Source organism: Elgaria multicarinata, chromosome 2 (assembly GCF_023053635.1).
Source record: "Elgaria multicarinata webbii isolate HBS135686 ecotype San Diego chromosome 2, rElgMul1.1.pri, whole genome shotgun sequence".
NCBI lineage: Eukaryota > Metazoa > Chordata > Lepidosauria > Squamata > Anguidae > Elgaria > Elgaria multicarinata.
The window spans coordinates 79,509,269-79,532,344 of NC_086172.1; the positions used below are offsets into that span (position 1 = coordinate 79,509,269).

Genomic DNA, 23,076 nt, shown 5'->3' on the forward strand with positions numbered 1-23,076 from the left:
GTTTCATGTGTAGAATTGTCCTATTTTAGGAACAACTTTTCTTCCTCTCTCTGCTGATCGTTGTAGGCTTTTACTGATTTGATTGATTGTAACATTTCTACTGTTTATTGATAGCTGCCCTGGGAGCAGTGTGGGCTAAAGGTTGTGGGATAACAATTTCCCTGTAACACATATAAGGAAGCCTGGAGAATAACAGCAACAACTGCATGCAGACTGCTTTGGGGGACGGGGGCAATTTCCTTCTATGGCCTCCCACCTACATTGAAGACTTGTCCACTCTGGTGGAGAAGAGAAGGGATTGAAATGAATACATATTCAGCCCATGGGCTGCATTCTGGCTGCATTCCAAGCAAAAATTCAGCAGAGGAAGCCTTTTCCCCATCACTCCATGCTAAGAAATGCTTCACCTCCTGAATTTGTACCTATCATCTAGCTGGTAAAGATAAACATCCCCTGCACAGGGTTAAAGTCACACTAAAATGTTGAGTGATACCTACTTTGGACAAAAGCATCTGATGCCAGAGTCTATCCTACCTAATTGAATTTATGTCCTTCAACCAGTAACTTAATCTTCCTGGTCTTTTTTGTTTTGTTTTGTTTTGTTTTTAAAGTCATGAAGTTAAGAAGGTCTTTCACACTTCTGATTCCAATGTAAGTTCCCAAATTTTTGTCTTGCCCATGACATTAGTCGCATCTTGATGTGTCTTCAAACATTAGCAGCAAATGCTTCTCTCCATGATGTGACAAGCACCATTTGCTTATTTTTGCAGACAACTCTGCAGCTAAAAAGCAGAGGAGCAAGCCAGGTTTTCTTTCCTGATCAACTGGCAACCCTACTTAATAGAGATATCATTTTGCTGAAAGGTTATAAATAGGCGATACTTGATAGCAGTGGTCAAATTAGAAGAAGAAAAACCAAGATAAATCCTCTTAGTGTTTGGGGCAGGGGCAGGAGGAGGAGGCAGGATGAACATTTAGAAAGAAACACAATGGCTACATAGAAATGTGTCAGGATTCCACGACTCAGCTTTTCCCAACCTGGTCTGTTCAGATGTTTTGGAGTTCAGCTCCCATCAGCCCCAGACAGCACAGCCAATGGTCAGGAATGCTGGGAACTAAATAATCAGCATAGTTTCATCCTATCTTGTTTTAGTATCTTCTTTCAGCTGTCCCTCTTTCCAATGCAAAACTCTTCCACTGGAGATAGAGGCAGGACATGCTTATCAGAGGCCAGCCTGTGCCATTCGAGAACACTTATAATGGATCTGTGGAAGAAATCTTGTGAAACCATCCTGTGTAGAAGAAGCAGGGGATGGCATAGCAGGATAGCAGAAACAAGCCCCAAGGTGTTTGTTTGTTGTGTTTTGTGTTTTATTTAGCCACAAAAAAGTTTCAGACTCATCACAGATCCAGCTTCTATAAATGGAAGGAATGGCAAAGGGCCTCACAGAGGCAAATTCTAGCTTTCTAGCTTTAAGGTTTATTTATTTATTTCATTTATATCCCGCCTTTTTTCCTCCAAGGAACCCAAGGTGGCCTACATAATTTTCCTCCTCACCATGTTATCCTCAGCAACCCTGTGAGGTAGGTTGGGCTGAGAGTCTGTGACTGGCCCAAAGTCACCCAGTGGGTTTCCATGGCTGAGTGTGGATTAGAACCCGGATCTCCCGACTCCCAGGCCAACATTTTAGCCACTACGCCACACCGGCTCTCAAAAGGTTCCTGTTGAAATGATCCATTGTTTGCTACAAAAAGAGTGGTAAGTAGCGGTACAGCTTCAGTCAAGGTATGCCACACACTGCAGTTCTACAAAATTATTTTTCAAAGCTCTGAAACCCAAGAAGCACGGGTGTGCCTTAAGCTCCCCCCACCCCAATAACTACCCCCCACTCCCCTGCTATTTGCTTCCCTTTCCTGTCAGGCCTATGCCAGACGTTGATGGTTTATTTACAATATTTTCATCTCGCTTGTCAGACAATTTCTGCCTTCCAAAGAAACTGGCTCACATACGTTAAAAGGGGGGGGCTGTCACCAGGCTAACACACTTAAAAAGGCAAGAACCCCAAGGAAATCAGAGTCAAGGGAAAGGGTACTGGAGAGAGATCAGTTCATCAAGGACAGAACAAAGTGGTGAGTTATAAATGGGCATTTATGTGACTATTCTTTTCAGACAAGCGTTTCACGACTAACAACTATCTTTCAGCCACCTCTATTGATATTTCTGCACTTACTGTATATATTTTATTATACGTATTTAATTTGTTAAGCACTGCTCTGATATCTCTCAGTTTGGAGCACTTTATAACTTCTACAATAAATAAATAAAATTACTTACCAAATTTCTTAAATGTATCAAATAGTTTTGGCTTTTATTAATTGCAGAGCATTGTTTATTTTAAGAGCTGACTTTCCACTCATGATTAATGCCCAGCTGCCTTAGAGTAGAAACTAGAAACTAAATGTTCACAGGAAACACCCTGCCATTGCTATGCACGCACACGCACACACACACACACACACACACACACACACACACACACACGAGAGAGAGAGAGAGAGAGAGAGAGAGAGAGAGAGAGAGAGAGAGAGAGAGAGGGGGGGGGGGAGGGAGGGGGGGAACAAGCAGCATCCATTTCCCTTGCACTTGCAGTCAGTTCAAGGCCGAGATGGCTGCCACGCTGCTGGCTCTGAACCACCATGGTTTCTTCAGACACCTGCTCTTCTCCCTCCTGGCCCTACAGTGTGGTAAGTGGTACATGAGGGCAGAGGCAGAATTGGATCCCACCCATGGTTTAGATGCCCTTTCTGGTATAGGGCCAGCTGGTACCCTCTCTTATTGTCTCCCCTGGATTCAATTTATCCACAGTCACCGGAGATCTTCTCTTTCCAGCTGACATCACCATTTTTCTCCTCTTAGGACTAGCAGCGGAGGTGAAACAGAAACCACCCTTTGCAAGCAAAAGGCAGAATGAGGACCTGGAGCTGACCTGTGATGTTGACCAAGAAAACTATTATTTCTATTGGTACCGCCAGCTCCCTGGACAAATGGAGCTCCAGCCCCTAGGGTTTTTCAATACCTATGAAAATGACTTGAAGCCACCAGAGGGCAAGGTGAAGGACCCCAGACTGAGTGGCACGCGGAGTGGCAGAACAACGTCTTTGGCCCTGAAGAAGCTCGAACCCAATGAGACAGGACTGTATCTGTGTGCTGCAAAGGACACAGTGATTCTAGCAGGAACAGGAGGCGGTACAAAACTGTCTGCCAGACAATAATATGCCTCCCCATGTTTACACCTGCTCTCAGCATAGCACGCAAGCAGCATCACTCTGCACTGGCAGGCAACATTAGGGACACATTAGCCAGCTCTGTTCAAACTCCACCCCCACCCGCCACACACCATGCCAGCAGAATGCAGATCCTCCTTCAGCATCTACAGCTCGGGGGCGGGGGACGACGACGTGCTAACACCATGAGACTCACATCCTAGTTATCTGACTTCAGAGGAGTGAGAACCACAGAAGTTTATTCCTGCCTTCCAAACTAACTCTCACCTCAAGCAATCCTTATTTATCCTGTTTCTAACTCAGTCCCTGTTTCTCTCCTTCTATGCTCCTGCGTTTCCCTCCCTCCTGGATTTACCACCTTTTCTCTGTATGGATGTCCATGTCTTTATAACAGGCATGTTAAAGGCCGAAAACTCCCAAAACAAATGATTTATTTATTTATTTATTTAAGGATTTTTATGCCGCCATTCAGCCAAAAAAAGCTCTCATGGCGGCTTACAAAAGTATTTCTTGACAGTCCCTGCCCACAGGCTTACAATCTAAAAGACATGACACAAAAGGAAAGGGGATTGGGAGGGAGGAGGAGGAGGGGGGAAAGGAAAGCAAATTCAGGCACTACAATCTTAGTTGCAAAGTTCAACAGTTACAGTTGACAGCAGGAGGGAGGGGGCTCTCAGCTGGAGCTGGACCCAGGCACGGTGGAGAGGTGATGCCTTCTGTAGCATGGGAAATGAAGTGACCGCTAACCTTTCTGCTTTCTGCTAACCTTTCTCCTTCTGGGAAGGAGGATGTCTTTCCCTACTAGTGCCTCCCTTCTTTATGAGAGTTCCCTGCCCAAAAAAGGATTACTGATAAGCTACCACCGGTTAGGTTGAATGAATTTCCTGATACACCCTCATCTGTCCAGCTGCTTGGAGAGTTTCTGAGCCCTACTGTCAAAGGCTTCCTTCAGAAAAAGGGCTCAGCCCAGCTCTAGAACAAAAATCAGAAAGAAAAGCCCTTTGGATTTTCTCTGCCAAAGTCAAGCAACACAGAACCTTTTGAAAATAATACAAATGATAGCTTTCTCATCATGAAGTACTTCCCACAGGGGAGGGTTGAGAGAGAAATTCCCTTTTTAAATTGATTTGTTGATTTATTACATTTCTACATGGCCCAGTCGCCAAAGCTCTCTAGGTGGTTCACTAAACAAGAGTGAAACCCATAAAATACACTAACATAATAAAACGCAGGATAAAAACATGAAACATTTAAAACAGAATCTTATATAGGAACATGGTAATGTACGGTTTATTACTTGAGATCTACCAAACTGATTTTGTTCATTTTTGTTTTAAACTGAAGCATGGGCAGTGTAGGCATGCAGAAAATTTTGAAAAAAAGTTCAAAGCTTGAGCTTTAATAGCAATTAATTTTCTCCCTGCCAAACAGGCTGGGCAGCCACTCTGCCAGTGGGATGACAGACAGCCCTACTTGGCCAATCAGTGTGGCGCAAAGGCCAGCCCTACACGCAGGTTATGCGGTTAGACTGTTGCCCCCGGTGGAGAGGGGGAAGGGGACAGAGGCAGCCAGTCAGGACATGCAGGGGAAGGAGAGACCAAACCACAAGCAAATTTCATAGGCAGGATTCACTATGTACTACACAGAGATATTAAAAACATAATAACACATTTTATTTTAATTCTGAAGGATTAAAAAGCATGGGAGAATAAAAAGGTCTTCATCTAGAGCCAAAAATACTAGGGCTGTGCACAGCCCCCCCCCCCAATTGGCCTTACAGGCTGTATCAGAGCCTCTGAAACGGCCCTGATTCAAGTGAGGGCACTTCGGGGGGTGCCCGTCTTGTATTGGTGCCTCATCTCAGCAAGATTTTCCCCCACCCCCCGCTGCCCTATAAAAAATTGTATAAAAAATTAAAAACTGGATATGCTACTAGTGGCCGTTTGTTTTGTCATCTGAAGAACTGAAGTGCTGGGCTACAGCCACCCACCACCTTTATTCTAAGAAAGCCTCCATGGTCCACATGGGTTCCAGAGGCAATTTGGGAAATAAAGATGTCTCTGGAGAACCGTATTTGACATTGCAGCAGACCAGCCTCCCAGTTCAATTTTTTTTAAAAATTAAAATTTTAACATAGTAAAATAACTCAGGTGGGGCAGGGAGCCTGTAGTCACCTGGACAGGTGACCCACTGGCACCATGTTGGAGATCTTTAAGTTACGGTAACTGGTAACAGTTAGGGTGACTGCAGGCATGGTGGGAAAGGAAGGTTGTTATGTTGAAGTCAATTCCATGTGTCTATTTCGCTCTCAAACATGGATCAGGCAACTCCAGATTAGAACAACACTGTTTGCTGCAATGAATGGTTGCCAACTGAACAGGAGAAAACTGGCCCAGCCTGCTTCTATTCCCTTAACAGGAGATCCATACCCAGCCATCTAAAAGTGACCCTCCCTATCTCCATTGCAATGAAAAGCTTCTCCTGCTAGTTCCTGCATATCAAACTGCACAACAACCAAAGCCACTTGAGAAGTTGGCAACCCTACTGCAGATAGCAGACATCCATGTCAGCCCTGCAGAGTAGCTCACTGGGCATGCAGCACCCACTTCTGTCTGTCTCGCTCTCTCTTTTGACACCACCGCTCCTAATTAATCCAAGCAAAAGACAGCGGGCCTCCTCCAATCTCAGGGTGTTTACCCAGAAGTAGGAAGGCAGACAGCCAACTTCCCAGTCCCCTCTGGCCAAGCGATTAGCCCAGCTTCCATGCCCTTGCTCCATTAATTATTACTCAGTAAAGTGTATCCATATGGCCTAGGCAACTTGTGAGGGGAACAAACCCACCCTTGAAGACATAAAGAGGAATCAAACAAAGGGCAACTAAGTCAAAATAGTCCCACTAAGTAAAGTTTATTACTAGGGATGTGCTCCGCTCCGATTAGGAGCGTAGAAGCAGTAGCGGATTGGCCTGCTCCGCCTTACCCAGAGGCGGAGTAGGAGCGGACCGCGGACCCCCTAGAAGCAAGGCGAAGAGAAGCGCCCATTTTTCGGAGCTCCTAGTTCAGGCGGAGCGCTCCGGTCGCCATCTTGAAAACATTTCGCCATAGGATTGCATTGCGGCAAATAATCGCGCATAACTACGTTGTTTTTGAAGCTATCATTCTGAAAATTCTTGTGCACAGAGAGTCGTGGATGGGGGTCATTTTGAGACCACTCTCACCTCTCTGCGTTGTCTGGGTCGCGTGCTATATTTTTGTGAAAATCGGGTCAACCGCGTGGCTCAAACGGCGTTTTCGGCTTTTCGCCCATAGGATTGCATTGAGGGAAAGAATCGGGGATAACTGGGGGGGGGTTTAAGCTATCATTCTGAAAATTCTTGTGCACAGAGAATCGTGGATGGAGGTCATTTTGAGACCACTCTCAACTTTCTGCATCGTACGGGTCGCGGGCTAGAAGTTTTTAAAAAATCGGCGGGAAAAATACCTTTTTCAAAGGGCTGAGGGGCAGAGTCAGCTCCCGGTCATGATGATCCCAAAGTTGGAGGAGGGCATAGGCAAAACAGGTAACTTGGGATTCTGGGAAACTTCTCTTTCTTCATCTGAACGGGCTTTCCCCCGTGTTTTTTAACACAGTAGCCCCACCAAATGCACAAACACAACCTGAAATCATATACTAAGCCAAGAATAAGAGATAGAAACACAGCACTGCTCCCCACCCTAACCTTGGTGAACAACTGAATCGATGTGGTGCAAGGGGATGAGCTCCCCTAGGGCATCTCATCGTGGACGTGCCCCCACTCTCTCCTGCACTGGAAGGCCATTAGAGCCTTCCAAAGAGAGTAAAACGGTGGAGCAATGCCTATCATGAGTTGAAGTGAATGGTCACTTTTCAGTGGTGGAGCAATGCCTGTTATGAGTCGAAGTGAGCGTTTTACTTCTTCTCAGAGCTGTTGGTGGCTGTCAGTGTCTTGAACTGGCAGCTACTTCCCCCTCCCCCGGGCACGTCCCCCTATTGCTGGTAAAAGACAGATATAGCCTTTTTAAAAAAATTCTTCTTGCTGTTTATTCAGCAACACTGCTGCTTTTAATTCCACCCCTCCTTTGTTTATTTATTGATTTATTCCATTTTATATGCATTACTGGCTTATCCTTGGCTCACTTCTTTATGCCCCCAGAAATGCCAGCTGCATGCCTGCCTGCCTTCCCTCCCTCCTCCCCTGCCCACCTCGCAGGGATGTTGTGTGTGGGGTGCCCAATTTTCAAAAATTCGCCAAAAATCAGGGGATGATGGGATTGCTTTGAAACTTGGCGTGCGTGTGTATATCCCCATGAGGTGTCATGGTGCCAAACATGAGGTTTCTAACTTGAACAGAAAAAAAGTTGTATAATTTTTTAGCTTTCAATGCAAGCCTATGGGGGGGGGAAACGGAGCTCCTGATCCGGATCCGGAGCTCCGGGCGGAGCGGAGCGGAAGTGGGCGGAGCGGGGGCGGGGCGGAGCTGCCCGATCCGGAAAATGGCGGATCTGCAAGTGAAGCGGGGGGTCCGTGCACACCCCTATTTATTACAGTAAAGATAAAAGCGGGACTGTAAAGGAAAGCATTGAGTGTGCTCAAATAATAAAAGAAACGTAAAATCTTTATTTATTTATTTGTTTATTACATTTCTATACCGCCCAATAGCCGAAGCTCTCTGGGCGGTTCACAATCTTATGCCAGAACTAATCTACCTTAGCTATGAATTTACAGGATCCCTTAGGCATTGGCTGGAGTCTCTCACGCCAGTCCAGACAGTTGCAGAGAGCCAAGAAAGGCACAACTCAAAAGGGCTATTTATGATGTTTGGCTTGAGAAGACTTAGATTGACAGCAACAATTGAGTTGGCCAACGGGCATCAGGTTACATAGGCAGGAGATGCCCAAGGAAGAGGGCCAGCAGGGTTTACCTTGGGAAGGTGAAGTCCAGTGGAGGCTTGTGGCTCCGATGTCAGTGGGGCTGTGAATCTGCTTTGGGTTTTAGTCAGAACCAATTGGAACTCTAAAGGGGTTGTCCAAAGTGCTGAACACTAATCCCCAAACTGGTTCAGCACCTTGGATAGTTCCCCTAGTATGTTCTGATTGAAACCAACTCAAAGCCCCACTGACTTCGGAGCCACCAGCCTCCACTTGAGAAGTCGCAGGGGCTGCCAGACCGCCGGCTTCGTGCGTCGAAAGGCGCTGCAGAAGGGGATGTGGCTGAAAGGAGGGCCGCCAGTGCAGGCTGCTAGTCCAGGCACTCTGAGGAAAGCTGAAACGTCCGTTTGCTAGGTTTTAGGGCATCACGACACGACTAGCTCCTTCTCTGGTAAAAGAGGGCGGCTGGCCACCCACAGGGTTGGCGCTGGCATGTTGCGCCCCAGCAGCACCAGCAGCAGCCACATTCATACCATTTTAACACCAAAGCAGTATGATCTGTCTCTGACTCCGGTATCAGATTGTAAGCCTATGCGGCAGGGTCTTGCTATTTACTGTTTTACTCTGTACAGCACCATGTACATTGATGGTGCTATATAAATAAATAATAATAATAATAATAATAATAATAATAATAATAATCAGCCATCCCCAACAACACCCCAAAACCGGACACTCGCAGCCATCGGACTCCATCAAACCTCACAGTCTTTCAGTTGCACCTGTTGAACCCCTGTCTGCTAGGCAGCTCTTCAAGGCACAGCAGCCCTTCCGGGGACAAAAAAAGGAGGGGGAGGGAAAGCCTCCGTCAAGACTGTCTGTACTTACTTATGGGAGCAAGGACCGGAGAAAACCTGATTAGGCTGTGCTAGAATTTCTACAAAGCAATCCATCAGTGTGGCAATACAGGGACCACTGTGGTACAATAGCTGGCGACGTCTTTACAGTAACCTCCTGCCGTGGGAAAAATGAAAACTCGTCGGTTCCTTTCCTTCCTTGACGGGGCTGACTCGAAACCTACAAGGAAGCAGATGGTTAACCCTTCCCTCCCTGGAATGATCTGGGTAGCAGGGGAGAAGAGAGCCTTTGTAGTTATTTGACGAAACCGAGGCTGCGGTCTGGAGAAGGCGGGTTAGAGCCCTTCACGCTTTCCCTGCCGGCTTATTGCCTACACAACACCCAGCGCCAGACACACAGCTTCCCCCCGCCCCCGAGGAAGCAAATTAAGCAGTAGGCTCAGACATGCCTAACGGCGTAGCAGCGCAGGCTGGTGGCTCTGGTGTCAGGGGAGCTGTGAATCCGCTCTGGGTTTCAGTCACAACCAACCAGACCTTTAAAGGAGCTTCCCAAGGTGCACAACCCAATCCCCCAAACAGCAACTTGAATAGCTCCTTTACGTTCTGGCTGAAATCCAGAGCAGGCTCATAGCCCCACTGACATCAGAACCACCAACCTGCACTGCTGCATAGGCTCAGACTACAACTTCAATAAGACTTATATTACTCCTTATGCGGGAGTGAGTCCTACTGAACTTTGGCGCGAGCGGGATTTACTTCTGAGTAAAAGGCATAGCAGGCTCGGATAAAAAAAACCTCCATGTTCTTAATCTCCACGCCTCAGGTTGCTGCTAAAGTAAGAACACGGTTAGTAAGAAAACGATAAGCCTACTTTGTCCTTAGGTATTTGCAGAGAGAGAGAGAGAGAAATAAAGAATAGCGTGATCCGATGTGTCTATAAGTGGTTCCGTGTAAATTCAATGGAGAGCTCTTTAAAATCAGCGGTAGGAAGGTTTGAGCAGGGAACAGACTCTTGCTGGAGGCCTGAAGGGAAGCAGAACCCCCCTGTTCCCCCTCCCAACCACGTTTTGCCGAGCCAAAGGTGTCGGAAAGCCCCCAAAGCGAGACATGAAAGCGAAGCGGCAGGTGCTGCAGCAAGCCGTGTCTTTTGATCGTCACCAACACCTGCCGGAGAGGAAGGAGCGGGTCTTCGCTGCCCCCACGGCTGAAGCAGAAGGTTGCTCAGTCCCGTTCGGGCGGGCGGGCGGGAGCGAGGCGGCTGTTTGATCCGGAGTTCCTCCAAAGATGGATGGACCATGGAGAAAAGAGGAGAAAACCACCCCCGGCCCGCTGCCTTCGGATATCGCTGGGGACAGGGGAAGGGCACTGGAGGCTGGTGACTCCGAGGTCAGTGGAGCTGCGAATCCGCTCTGGGTTTCATTCAGAGCGAGTTGGAACTCTAAAGGAGCTACCCAAGGTGCCGGACCTATTTGTGGTGGGTTCAGCTGCTTGGAGAGCTCCTTTAGAGTTCCGACTGGTTTTAATTGAAACCCAGAGCGGATTGGCAGCCCCACTGACCTCGGAACCACCAGCATCCACTGGGGAGGGGGCTGTGGTTCGCTCCCCGCCTCCGCGGCTCGCTTTCGGATTGGCAGCAGCGAGAGCGAGGAGGAAGCGCGCAGGGAGTTTTTGTCGCGTCCCCTCCGGCTGTGTCAGTACAGCGCACGGTGGTTTAAGGCGCCTCCAATACTCGACGGGCGGAGAAGGCGCGGAGGGGGCAGCGGAGGGGCCCGCGGACCGGAGGGGCGAGCCCTGGGAGGAGCCCCCGGTGCGGGACGACGCTGTCGGAGGGTGGGAGAGGGACTTGGCAGCCCCCACACCAGGGCGAGGCGCCGCCCGGTCCCGGTCCCTGGACAGACCTCAGCGGCCCTGGAGCCCTCCAGCGACGGGTTCTCGGCTGCCTTTGGACGGAAGCCCCTGCACGCTAGGCGCCCCCGGCCATGGGACGGTAGGGCGCTCGAGGGGCGACGCAGGAGCCTCTCTAACGGGCCGGGAGCAGCCGGGGAGATTTTGCAAGGGCCCTCCGTGGGGTGGCACCGCCGTGAGCCCAAGCCTTCTTCGCCGAGCAAGCCACGCAGGTCATCGTGGAGGGTGAGTCCGAAGGGCTGCGGGTCTTCTCTCGAGGGGGGGGTGTTTTTCATCTCCCCGTGCTCCCCAAACCGCTTGCCCCTTCCTCAGTACTCGCCGCAGCACCGGGCTGGTCCAGTCCATCTGAGTGACGGGTCGTGACCGCCCCTTCTTGCGAAATCGATTTCTTCCCCCCAGGCACAAATTCCACACACACAAACCCTCTGTCCCCACGAGCCACGCCGTGGCCACCTCCCTTCTCACTAGCCCCGAATAAAGTCGAGATCACCAGGGGCAGGGTTCAAATCCGTTGCGGCTGCAGGGCCCCGTCAAATCGCAGCAGACTTCTCAAGAAGTCTTGAGAAACAAAATGAGCAGCCCCCAGTAGCCGGAGCGACACTTCAGGCTGGCTCCAGGCGGACTGGTTGCTGGCCTTTTTCGCCCGTGCGAAAAGGGGAACCCGGGCAGGGGATCGGGGGTGGGGTGGGGTGATCGGGGACGCCGAAACCAGAATCGTGTTTACTGTACAATCTTATGTCTACTCAGAAGTAAGCCCCATTGGAATCAGTGGGACTTCCTCCCAGGCAAGTGAGTAGAGGATTGCCGCTGTAGTCGACAACGGAGTATCTAACCCGGCTGGAGACCAACAGCAGGGAAATGCCACTTGGGCGTAGAGAAATGCGCATCCGGTAGACGAAGAAACTGCCTTCGAACCAGAAAACTATCGGAGACCGGTAGCGATGGAAAACTGAAACAAGCCAAATCCAGAATTTCCACCTTCGTAGGACCAATGAAAGGCCGGGGGATAGAAAAGGAGCCCCGTGGGGGCTGCTGGCTCCAATTTCGGTGGGTCTGGGAATCTGGTTTTCAGTCAGATCCAGCCAGAACTCTAAAGTTGCTGTCTGAGGCGCTGAGCTTTAGGTTCACCCCTTGGGTAGCTCCTTTAGAGTTCTGCCTGGTTCTGCCTGAAAACCAGGATTGATTTACAGCCCAACCAAAATAAGACCCACCAGCCTCCACTTAAGGAAACTTTTTCTCAGCCCCCGTGAGTGCTAGAACCTCATTTCAGAAAGATTCTTCAGTAGCAGGAGCTGAGAAAAGAAGTGGGGGTTGAAGATGTCTCGATTTTTGTCAGCTCTGCTCCGAAGTTGCTCTGGCATAAGGAAGCTAGAGATAAGTAACTTGGTGCCCTCCAGATGTTTTGGGCTACAGCTCCCCTGATCCCTGACCATTGGCCTGGCTATCTGGGGCTTGTGGAAGTTTTAGTTCAAAACATCTGGAGGGTACCAGGTTGCCTACCCCTTAATTGGTGTCACTCTTATTGTTTCAAATTGATTTAGTTGCACAGATGCTGTTTAAAACAACAACAACAACAACAACAACCAGCTTCTAAGCAGATATGGCTGGGAAAACTTCTACCTGAAACTCTTCAGTGGGCTAGATGGACCAAGGGTCTAACTCAGAGCTTCATAAGAACAGAAGAAGAGCCCTGCTGGATCAGACCAAGGGTCCATCTAGCCCAGCACTCTGTTCACACAGTGGCCAGCCAGCTGCCAGTCAGGGACCCACAAGCAGGACATGAGTACAACAGCACCCTCCTGCCCATGTTCCCCAGCAACTTGTGCACACAGGCTTACTGCCTTGGATTCTGGAGATAGCACATAACCATCAGGGCTAGTAGCCATTGATAGCCTTCTCCTCCAGAAATTTATCCACCCCCATTAAAGCCATCCAAATTGGTGGCCATCACCACATCTTGTGGTAATGATGAACTCAGCAACATGTTCCTCAATTAAAATAAAACCTTCTTAATTGAGTGTGAGCAACAAGGACAGGCAATGCTCCAAGTATTGGATCTGTACTCATTAGCATGCACACACCCCTTTCCTGGTAAACTTTCACATTAAAATGTTGAAGAAAAAGTCTGAGACAAACAGCTATTTAAATTAGAGAGGTGAGTTTTCCAATGAAATGTGAACACACCCAAATTTGATTACAGACTGAAAGTGGAAAAATAGACACCACCTATTGAAAACCATGGTTTTGTATTCTGGGTGAACTAATCTGGGTTGCAATCCTATCAATTCAGAGTAAATCGTAATGTACTTAAGGCACAATCCTATGCATGTTTAGACAGGGAAAAAGCTCTAACACTCTCAGGAATGCTGGGAGTTGTGAGACTTCTTTCTGTCTAAACATGTAGGATTGAGATCTTCATATAGGACTTACTTCCCTGCAAACATGCCAAAGATGGCACCTTAAGGTCAAAATCCTATGCATGGCTGGCTGAGGCATGGTAGGAATTGTAGGACATTTTTCCAGTCCAAACATGCATAGGATTGCACCCTAATATACTTAAATTAAGAAAATCAGCATTGCACCTTTTAATCTACTTTTCGTTTGTTGCACAAATCTGTGGTGTGACCATGCTTATAATAATGTGTACCATTCTAGTCAGCACAACTAAAAAAAGATATTGTAGAGCTGGAAAAAATGCAGAAAAGAGCAACTAAAATGATCAAGGGACTAGAATATCTCCCCCATGAGGGAAGGTTACAACAGCTGGGATTGTTTAGCTTGGAAAAAAGGAGGCTAAGAGGAGATCTGATAAAGGTGTACAGAATTATGCAAGGTGTAGAGAATGTGGACAGGGAGACATTTTTCTCCCTCTCTCAAAATACTAGAACCTGGGGTTATCCCATGAAGTTGATTGGTGGGAGTTTCAGGACAGGTAAAAGGAAGGACTTCTTCACACAGCACATAGTTAAACTATGGAACTCACTACCACAAGATGTAGTGATGGCCACCAATTTGGATGGCTTTAAAAGGGGGTTGGATAAATTCCTGGAGGTGAAGGCTGTTAATGGCTACTAGCCCTGATGGTTATGTGCTATCTCCAGTATTCAAGGCAGTAAGCCTGTGTGCACCAGTTGCTGGGGAACATGGGCAGGAGGGTGCTGTTGTACTCATGTCCTGCTTGTGGTTCCTGGTCGACAGCTGTTTGGCCACTGTGAACAGAGTGCTGGACTAGATGGAACTTCGGTCTGATCCAGCATGGCACTTACGTTCTTATGTCATTGTCAAAACACCACCCCATTAAGGAGTGCCCCCAAAATGATTAAATAAAGGGTGGAATGAATTGGCATTTATTGATCTGCACGCAGTGAAGCACTGGTCCGTATGGTGTTGGGTGACCTGCTTATACTGAAGTATTTTAAGACACCATGAGGTGAACTTTGTAAACCACCCAGAGAGCTTCTGCTAGGGGGAGGTATATAAATGTAATAAATAAACAAACAAACTTTATGGCAGACACACGCTCCTAAAATGGGGCTGGTTTGCTTTGCCTCCTGCCTTTTAGAAGACCCCATCCACCCCTTGGCTGGTCTAAGCAATCTTCTTCTCCCTCCTCACAGATCCAAAATGCAACAAGAAGCAGCAAGCACCGAGCACCCTTCTCATGGGCCCCACGTGCCATAAGGACAACATCATACTCGTGTGCCTGGCTCAGGGCTTCTTCTACAAGTGGCCAATCGATGTGACCTGGACACGCGATGACAAAAAGGTGGAGGGCTTAGCCTTTGCCACGCAGCAGCCCCAGGACCAGGGCACATGCAGCTTCAGCATCACCAGTCGCCTGCGTGTTGCAGCTTCAGAATGGAGGGAGGGCCACAAATATGCATGCCACGTGATGCAAGGCATCGGCTCACAGGCAAATGACTCAGTGACAAGTGAACGGATTGTGCAGTCAAGTAAGTGAGGACTAGGGCAGGGCAAGGGGCAGGCCAGGGTCCCACAAGGTGGGGTACGTGGTCAAAGAGTGCCTTCTTCTCCCTCTCTGAGAAGGCCACATTGGCTCAGGGCTAGACCTCAGCTTCTCCGTGGTTGAGCAGCTCTGATTATTCTAAATAGCTGTTCATTCTTCTGTGTGTGCTGGGTGTTAAAGGAAGAAGGCTGCACTGGCCCTGACATTCTGCCACCTGAGGCAATATCCAAGGCTGGCACAGGGAAGCTAGATGTGCTATTTTAAAGAGGATAGTCCTCTGTTTGAAGGGCTGCCAAAAGACCATCATCTCTTTGAAGGAGTCCTCTATTTGAAGTGTTGTCCTGTCTGATTCCAGTTTAAAAGTAAAGGCCCTTAAGAACTGTTGCCCATCAGTAGCTCACCCCTGGACAATAGACTGAACAGGCAGGCACACAGGTCACAGGCGTCCACACTACGGTGAGCCATACTGCATTTCCATTTAAATTATAATAATTATTTCTACAAGTTTTATATATGCATCAGCATATACAAATTAGTGTCATCTTTTTGTCTTCCCTCTTTTTTTGTCGATTTGCTAGTTGCCACCCTACTGACCAAGATGTTTTAGTACACAAGTCAGAATATACTACACGCCTCTCTCTCTCTCTGGGAGCAGAAATCTAACAATAACCAAAGAACTTCACTTCCTAATCTTTCATGATAGCCACAACAGATGGCCAGAGGCAGCTTGCCTTACTCCGCCTAAAGGTAGAGCCAGCCTAGGACTTCCTAAGTATTGATTTAATCAGTTCAGTGCTTCCAGGGTGGTATATAAAAACAAAGAAAGTGTGCTCAGGGCTGTTGGGGCGTTTACGTTTTGCACATTGAGGGAAGAGAGGGTGTCCTCTAAAATCGTCAGCCCATGATGCCCCATGCTGGTGGAATGGGTGGGTCTCTGGCTCCTATTGTTATTACCGCTGAAACCAATCTCTCTGTTTCCTCCAACAGAATCTTTGGGGTCCTTTAAGATTCAGCTTAGTCTTCGTGCAGGGCAGCTCATTTTCCTGCTCCTGGCTGCCAAGAGCTTGGCCTATGGCACCATTCTGGGGATCTACACAGCACATAAGAAAACAGGTAAGTCTTGTTTGCTGCAGATACAACCTAGGGTACAACTTCCTTCACAACAGGAAACACTTTTCCATGTATCCAAACTGACTTCTAGAGTATACAGTGGGAATCCATAAGATATACACTTAAATGTTACATGTTAGAGCCCCGCATTGAGCAGGGGGTTGGACTCGATGGCCTTATAGGCCCCTTCCAACTCTACTATTCTATGATTCTATGTTGTGTTTATGATCATCACTTTGATGTGGTATTAATTCTGAATTTCTTTCCCTTCTAGGTTTCTAATGAGGCTGCTGAAAGGCTGTACTTCCCCTTGCTGGCATGATCCCCAGAGCAGCATTAGCTCCCTCTGCAGCTATAAAATGTATTTGCTTATAGCTGGAGGCCATTCCCATTGAGGATCCATACATGGTGCCCTGAAGTTTTCATATCATCCCTTCTTGGCCAATCTGGATTGGTTACGCGACAGACTTTGCGCTGAATTGCTCTTTGCCTTAGAGCAAATGCCAACCCTAATTTCCCGAGTAACAATAAAAAATAAATAAATTTTCTGATCTCCTGATCTCAGTGTGGAAATTATTAATCCAGCAAGGCAGGAAGCTCAACAGGAACAGCTTTCCTGCATTGCTGTACCCCCACGCTGGGGAGAAATCTGCACCTGTTACAGGCACACAACCTTTCTCAAGTAACCACATGTGGATGTCTTCCAACCATTAAACCACACCACCATGCTAAATCTAGGGCTCCCTGCACGTCACACATGTTAGATGAACTTCATACCACCTTGGGCCTGCAGCATGTTGCATTGCATTCAATGAGAACTGACAGGAGAAGGAACAAGTGTGTGTGTGTGTGTGTGTGCGCGCGTGCTGGATGGGAAGCTTTCATGAAACTTAACGCCAGCCGAAGACATTTTACTGCCTGAGTTTGGCATGCATGCATGCATGCACGCGCACACACACACACACACACACACACACAAAACACACCGTTCTACATTACAGAAGCTGACTAGACTGGCAACTGAATCTTACTTCAATACTGGTGGTATTGAAGTAAGATTCAGCTGCCACTCCTCCACCACATTCAAGGGCAGCAGGCCAGTGTAGGACACAGAGCTCTGTCGTCTGTCATGCAGCCACTGCTCTCTGCCCTCCAGCATCTGTTGTCTGAGGCAGCTGGCTCACCCTACTTAACGGTAGGGCTGGCCTTGATAAAACATGCTGGGATATATGCCATGGTAGCATCATGCTGTGCTGCCATTATTAGGGGTGTGCACGGACCCCCCCGCTCCGCTTCGCTTCCAGATCCGCGATTTGCGGATCGGGCCACTTCGCTCTGCCCCTGCTCCGCCCATGAGCTCCGGATCGGAGCTCCGTTCCCCCCCCATAGGCTTACATTAAGCTAAAAAAGTATACAACTTTTTTTCTGTTAAAGTTAGAAACCTCAAGTTTGGCACCATGACACCTCATGGAGGTATACACATGCACGCCAAGACTCAAGGCAATCCCATCATCTCCTGATTTTTGGGGAATTTATGAAAATCGGGCACCCCATTCACACCCCTTTCGATAGCTCCGTCAATTTGCATGTTAGAAACCTCAAACTCACCACCATGAAAGCTTATCCAGGGATACACATGCACACTGAGACTCAAGGCAGTCCCATCATCCCCTGATTTTTGGGGAATTTATGAAAATCGGGCACCCCATTCACACCCCTTTCGATAGCTCCGTCAATGTGCACGTTAAAAACCTCAAACTCACCACCATGATAGCTTATCCAGGGATACACATGCACGCTGAGACTCAAGGCAATCCCATCATCCCCTGATTTTTGGGGAATATATGAAAATCGGGCACCCCATTTGCAGATGTGGACTGTTCTCTGATATTTGGACAGATAAAAAAAAGGGAAGTGAGCACACTCACAGATGCCATCTAGACCCACAATCATGCCAAGGTACAAGGCAATCCCATCATCCCCTGTTTTTTGGCGGGGCTTAAACCTGCAGTCATCTCAATGGGGCCATTTCAAAGGAAATCCCAAGATGCCATGAATTGGGGAGTAGAGATAAACCTATGAATCTTCTTCCACACTTGAAAAATGGATTTGGAACTTCCAAAAGTCTAATTGAGCGCAGGAAGGACTTCTCCCCTGAGTCAAAGCCAGACACACACAACATCCCTGCGAGGCGGGCAGGGGAGGAGGGAGGGAAGGCAGGAAGACAGCAGACATTTCTGGGGGCATAAGGAAAAATGGAATAAATAAATAAATAAACAAAGGAGGGGTGGAATTTTGCACAGCCCCTTTCTTTTTCCTGAAGGGCTTCTGCAGTGCCGTTGTAACTGCATCAAGTGTGTTGGCATCCTAGCCGCCATTTTGCATCCTCCACAATGCAGGTGTGATGGGTCCAATGCTATATCCAGCTCTGGGGAAGAGGTGGAGCGAGTGCTGTGGCAAAATCTGTCCTCCAATTTCCTGAAAGTTTTCTTCCCGCATTAAAGAGGCTTCCCTTTTGCTGCCTCATCCTCAGGGCTTATATTACCTCACATAACCATTGAGGGGTGCCAAAGGGTGCTTTGTGTGTTTTATCTTTTGATTGTTGTTGTTGTTGTTTATTCATTCAGTCGCTTCCGACTCTTCGTGACTTCATGGACCAGCCCACGCCAGAGCTTTCTGTCGGCTGTCGCCACCCCCAGCTTCCCCAAGGTCAAGTCTGTCACCTCCAGAATATCATCCATCCATCTTGCCCTTGGTCGGCCCCTCTTCCTTTTGCCTTCCACTTTCCCTAGCATCAACCTCTTCTCCAGGGTATCCTGTCTTCTCATTATGTGGCCAAAGTACTTCAGTTTTGCCTTTAATACCATTCCCTCAAGTGAGCAGTCTGGCTTTATTTCCTGGCGTATGGACTGGTTTGATCTTCTTGCAGTCCACGGCACTCTCAGCATTTTCCTCCAACACCACAGTTCAAAAGCATCTATCTTCCTTCGCTCAGCCTTCCTTTTGGTCCAGCTCTCGCAGCCATAGGTTACTACGGGGAATACCATTGCTTTAACTATGCGGACCTTTGTTGTCAGTGTGGTGTCTCTGCTCTTAACTATTTTATCAAGATTTGTCATTGCTCTCCTCCGAAGAAGTAAACGTCTTCTGATTTCCTGGCTGCAGTCAGCGTCTGCAGTAATCTTTGCGCCCAGAAATACAAAGTCTGTCACTGCCTCCACGTTTTCTCCCTCTATTTGCATCTCTCTATTGACAGTCCCAAACTGTCTGCACTTCCTGATTTGGAAAAGACCTATGGGAGGAATTACCTCGTGATGTCTTCTCCTGAGCTTTAATTGAAGTTGAGGAACCCAAGGAGGCTACAGGCTGCTGGAAAGATGATTGTACAATGAAAGAAAGGGCACTCATGCCCACTCTTCACCCACCTCATAAGTAAGGTAAATGCAAAAACCCTAAGTCCCAACTCATGAAAATTTCTCTGACATTTTCTTATTTCAGCTTCTTCTCAAAAGCTATTCCTTTTCTATCAAATCGAATGAGAATAGTGTTTTTTAAAAAAGTGGAAGAAAATTTCAGCACAGCATTAGTTAAAACTCCTAAGCTGCAGTAACTTGGATAGATGTTTTACTTGTGTACGCAAGTTAACTTAGTGGGGTGTAGTAGTAGGTAACTAGATCTGTTTTGCATTTGGCTCCAACCCCAAGACATTATTTTGCATCTGATTCTGGCCAGTGGACCTCAAAGCTGGGGGTGGGAGGAGACTAAATTGATCCCACAAACCTCACATCTGCCCACCCCTGCCTAGTGAGTTTGTGGCTGGGATGATGTCTGAACTAGGCAGTTCCTGCCTCACACTCTTAGACCCTGTGTTGTATTAGTGTTCCAGAATGTTCCTTGTGGTTTCGATAATTGCAGATAAAGTTCTGCCTGGTGTCTGACAGTTTCATGAAATAACTAGACTATGGCCATAGCTCGACCTAAGGTTTATCCCTGGATCATCCAGGGGTCAAACCTGTTCATCTAGGTGACACACAGGGGATCCAGTGCTCAGGCAGGGGCGAACCCTGGATGATCCCAGGATAAACCTTAGGTCTAGTTGTGGCCTATGTTAATGAAATGTTAATGACAGTTTAATGAAATAATTAGACAATAACCAGACACCACTATGCTTTAGAAGTCTTTTGGTTAACTGTAATGTGCCTTGAAATGTGGAAGACTACCAGGTGGTGATTTAAGCAGATGTTAAAAATGCATAGGGTGATCTCAGTGCCTTCCAGATGTGTTGGAATACGATTCCCATGGCATTATCCAATGCTGCCACTCCACTTAGGCTATTGACATACTGCTAGTATAAGTGACCTCTAGCTGTACACCAGTAGTATTAATTGGCACAAGGGGTTCCCGGAAAACTAGTAACACCAGCTTACACATTAATGTACTGCTAAAGGTCACTTACGCTAGTGGCACATCAATAGTGTAAGCTGAGCAGCAGCGTTGGATACTGTCCCCAGCATCCCCCAACCAGACATGCTAGGAGTTGTAGTACAACACATTTAGATGGTTTCCAGTTGGACAGACAAGCCAAAATAGGGGTCTTTTAATCTGGATCAGTTTTTCACTGTGTACTGTTGCATGCAAAAGTAAATAGCCTAGGGGCTCCCACTAACTTTAATCTGGCTTTGTTTATGACTTAGTGGCAGGAAATTGTCTGCCTTCCCCTTTCTTTCTCTCTTTCTTCTCAAAGTAAAACTCTTAACAGTTTCTAGCTTCTATATCTGGCTGATCTACAGCTGCAGGAACTGCTTCCCTTCAAAGAAGAACCTGTTTTTGTTTTTTCTGAGAGCAGCGTATCTTCAACCCTCATCTCAACAATCCTTCTATACTTTGATGACACCTGCTAGGTCAAGGCTGCTGTTCAGTTGCAACTCTAACAGAGACAAAAAGAAAAGAGAACTGTGTTAGCCTTGTTGACATCAGTGAGATTTCACCTGTAGCATCCTTATCAAAGTCTGTGGTGCTCCCTTACCTCATGCCCCAAGCCATTTTTCTGGCACCATTAACAGACTAAGCTATCGTCATCTGACACAGTTGAGGCCTGGATGCTTTCCTCAGTAAAATTTTGGTTCCCTCAGCAAAGTGACCATACTTTGCTGAGGGAATGCTAAAAATTTATTCAGAATGCTAAAATTAACCCAGAGAAAGCAGGACACCTTGTAGGGCTCCATGCCTTTTCTCTGATTGTCTTGGAGACTAATTCTGCTTCTCCATGGACAGGTTCTCTTACAGCCATCACTATCAGTGTTGTGGTTTCCAACCCATCTACCAACTCTTTCTTCAATAAGTTTGGGTGTCTACTTTGACTCAGAGGAGTCTACTTTGGCTTCAGTACCCACAATATTCCCCCTTAAACATCATGTTCTAGAATTCAAAGGGGACCTTGGGGTAGATTGAGGAACACATCTTCCTGCCCAGGTACAGCATGGATTCAGTAGAAAGTATAATTAGAATTATTCCCTGAATCACAACTTTATTCACACTTCCTGTCCCTTAGCGCAGTGGCTTCACACAACTTACAATAGTGTGCAGATCTATTAAAAAGCGGGGAGCAATGCATTTGTTTTCTCCTGTGTCCTGATCTTCCACTTTCAAGCTTCAAAGAACAACGGTATTTGTCTCCATTTTGAATGCTGATCTAGCATGCAGTACCTACCTTCACCCTGCACCACATCAGCTTTCTGCCTATTTTATTTTATTTTATTATTTATTATTACATTTATATCACACCTTTTTTCCTCCAAGGAACCCAAGGCAACATACATAATCCTTCTCCTCTCCATTTTATCCTCACAACAACCCTATGAGGTAGGTGGGGCTGAGAGTCTGTGACAGACCCAAAGTCACCCAGTGGGTTTCCATGGCCAAGTGGGGACTAGAGCCCAAATCTCCCAACTTCCAGTCCCACACTTTAGCCACTACACCACACTGGCTCTTTTGTTTAATGCTCCCCTTGTATGTTTTGCATTTCAGCACTTTCTTTTAACCATACACAGATTTTTTTTTAAGCTGGGCAAAGCTGCTTGAGGCGGGAGCAGAGTGAGGTGGCTTCATGATACCACAGGCACCAGCCAATCACTGCTGAGCCCAGCCCCCTTCTACTGGAAACTGAAGAACTGGGGTGCTTCAAAATGAGGCTTTTTATCATGCAACTACTTTGCCTTTTTCACAGGATTTTACAAGGATCCATACAATGTTGACTTCAACATTTAAGCCTCCTGTGTTTCTCACTGCTTCTTCCATCTTTTTTTCTTTCCACAAAAAAACATTAAGAAAGAAAAGACAGAATAGTTACAGGGTGTAGTATTAGAAGACCTCCATTTGGAAGCACTCCTGATTTCCCCTAAACTTAATCCTGGAAAGAAGATTCTGACCAAAACACAGCATTGTCCACTTCTACTGTGCTTTTTGTACATATTCTTATTCTCTCTTTTAAGCAAAGGTACAAGAACTGGGTATATAATAAGTGAAATTGTTTTATCCTCCCTGCAAAGTAACCATGTTCCAAAATGGATGGGATTTCAGTTCCTTTAGTAGTTCTGAGAAAGGTACAATTTCTACAGGTATAGCTTCTCCAACCACAGCCTGGAGATTATGGGGAAAGCCACAACTGCAGAGAATCACCTTGCTTCAGACTCCTTCAGTGGACAGAAGTGCTCTCTATTTTAAAATACAGTCCCTCTTAGATCTATAATTAACACTGAATATTCATTGCTATTGCTAGACAAAGCTTCCTGCTCCAATAAAAATCTAATCCCCGCTCTCTTTTAAATCCTTCTGTTCTAGCTCTCCTGTGTTTTGTGGGCATGAGTTTCCTAAATTAACCATGCCCTCTGTTGAAAGGAATTTCCTTCATCACTTTGCCTTTTGGTTTAATTGAGTTGTTCCCTAACTCTTACATTATGAATAAGGGAAATCAGAGCAAGGCTGCTTTGACATTTTCTAAGCATGGCTTCTTACAGAAATATCTCTCTCTCTCTCTCTCTCTCTCTCTCTCTCTCTCTCTCTCTGT

The 23,076-nt window shown here is 47.0% G+C and overlaps 1 protein-coding gene and 1 gene segment (V, D, J or C); one reads left to right on the top strand and one right to left on the bottom strand.

The window, feature by feature from the left end:
* Positions 1 to 10,658: 10,658 nt before the first annotated feature.
* Positions 10,659 to 16,569, top strand: LOC134393644 (immunoglobulin heavy constant alpha 2-like). The segment is given in 4 exon segments: positions 10,659 to 11,158; positions 14,551 to 14,886; positions 15,888 to 16,013; positions 16,285 to 16,569. Coding segments are annotated over 3 exon segments (426 nt in total).
* Positions 16,570 to 20,589: 4,020 nt separating this feature from the next.
* Positions 20,590 to 23,076, bottom strand: part of SLC43A1 (solute carrier family 43 member 1) — a 35,118-nt gene continuing 32,631 nt past the window's right edge. Inside the window, exon 17 of the mRNA XM_063116923.1 lies at positions 20,590 to 20,937. The gene's annotated coding sequence lies outside the window, so the exon portion shown is untranslated. The remainder of the gene's footprint in view (positions 20,938 to 23,076) is intronic.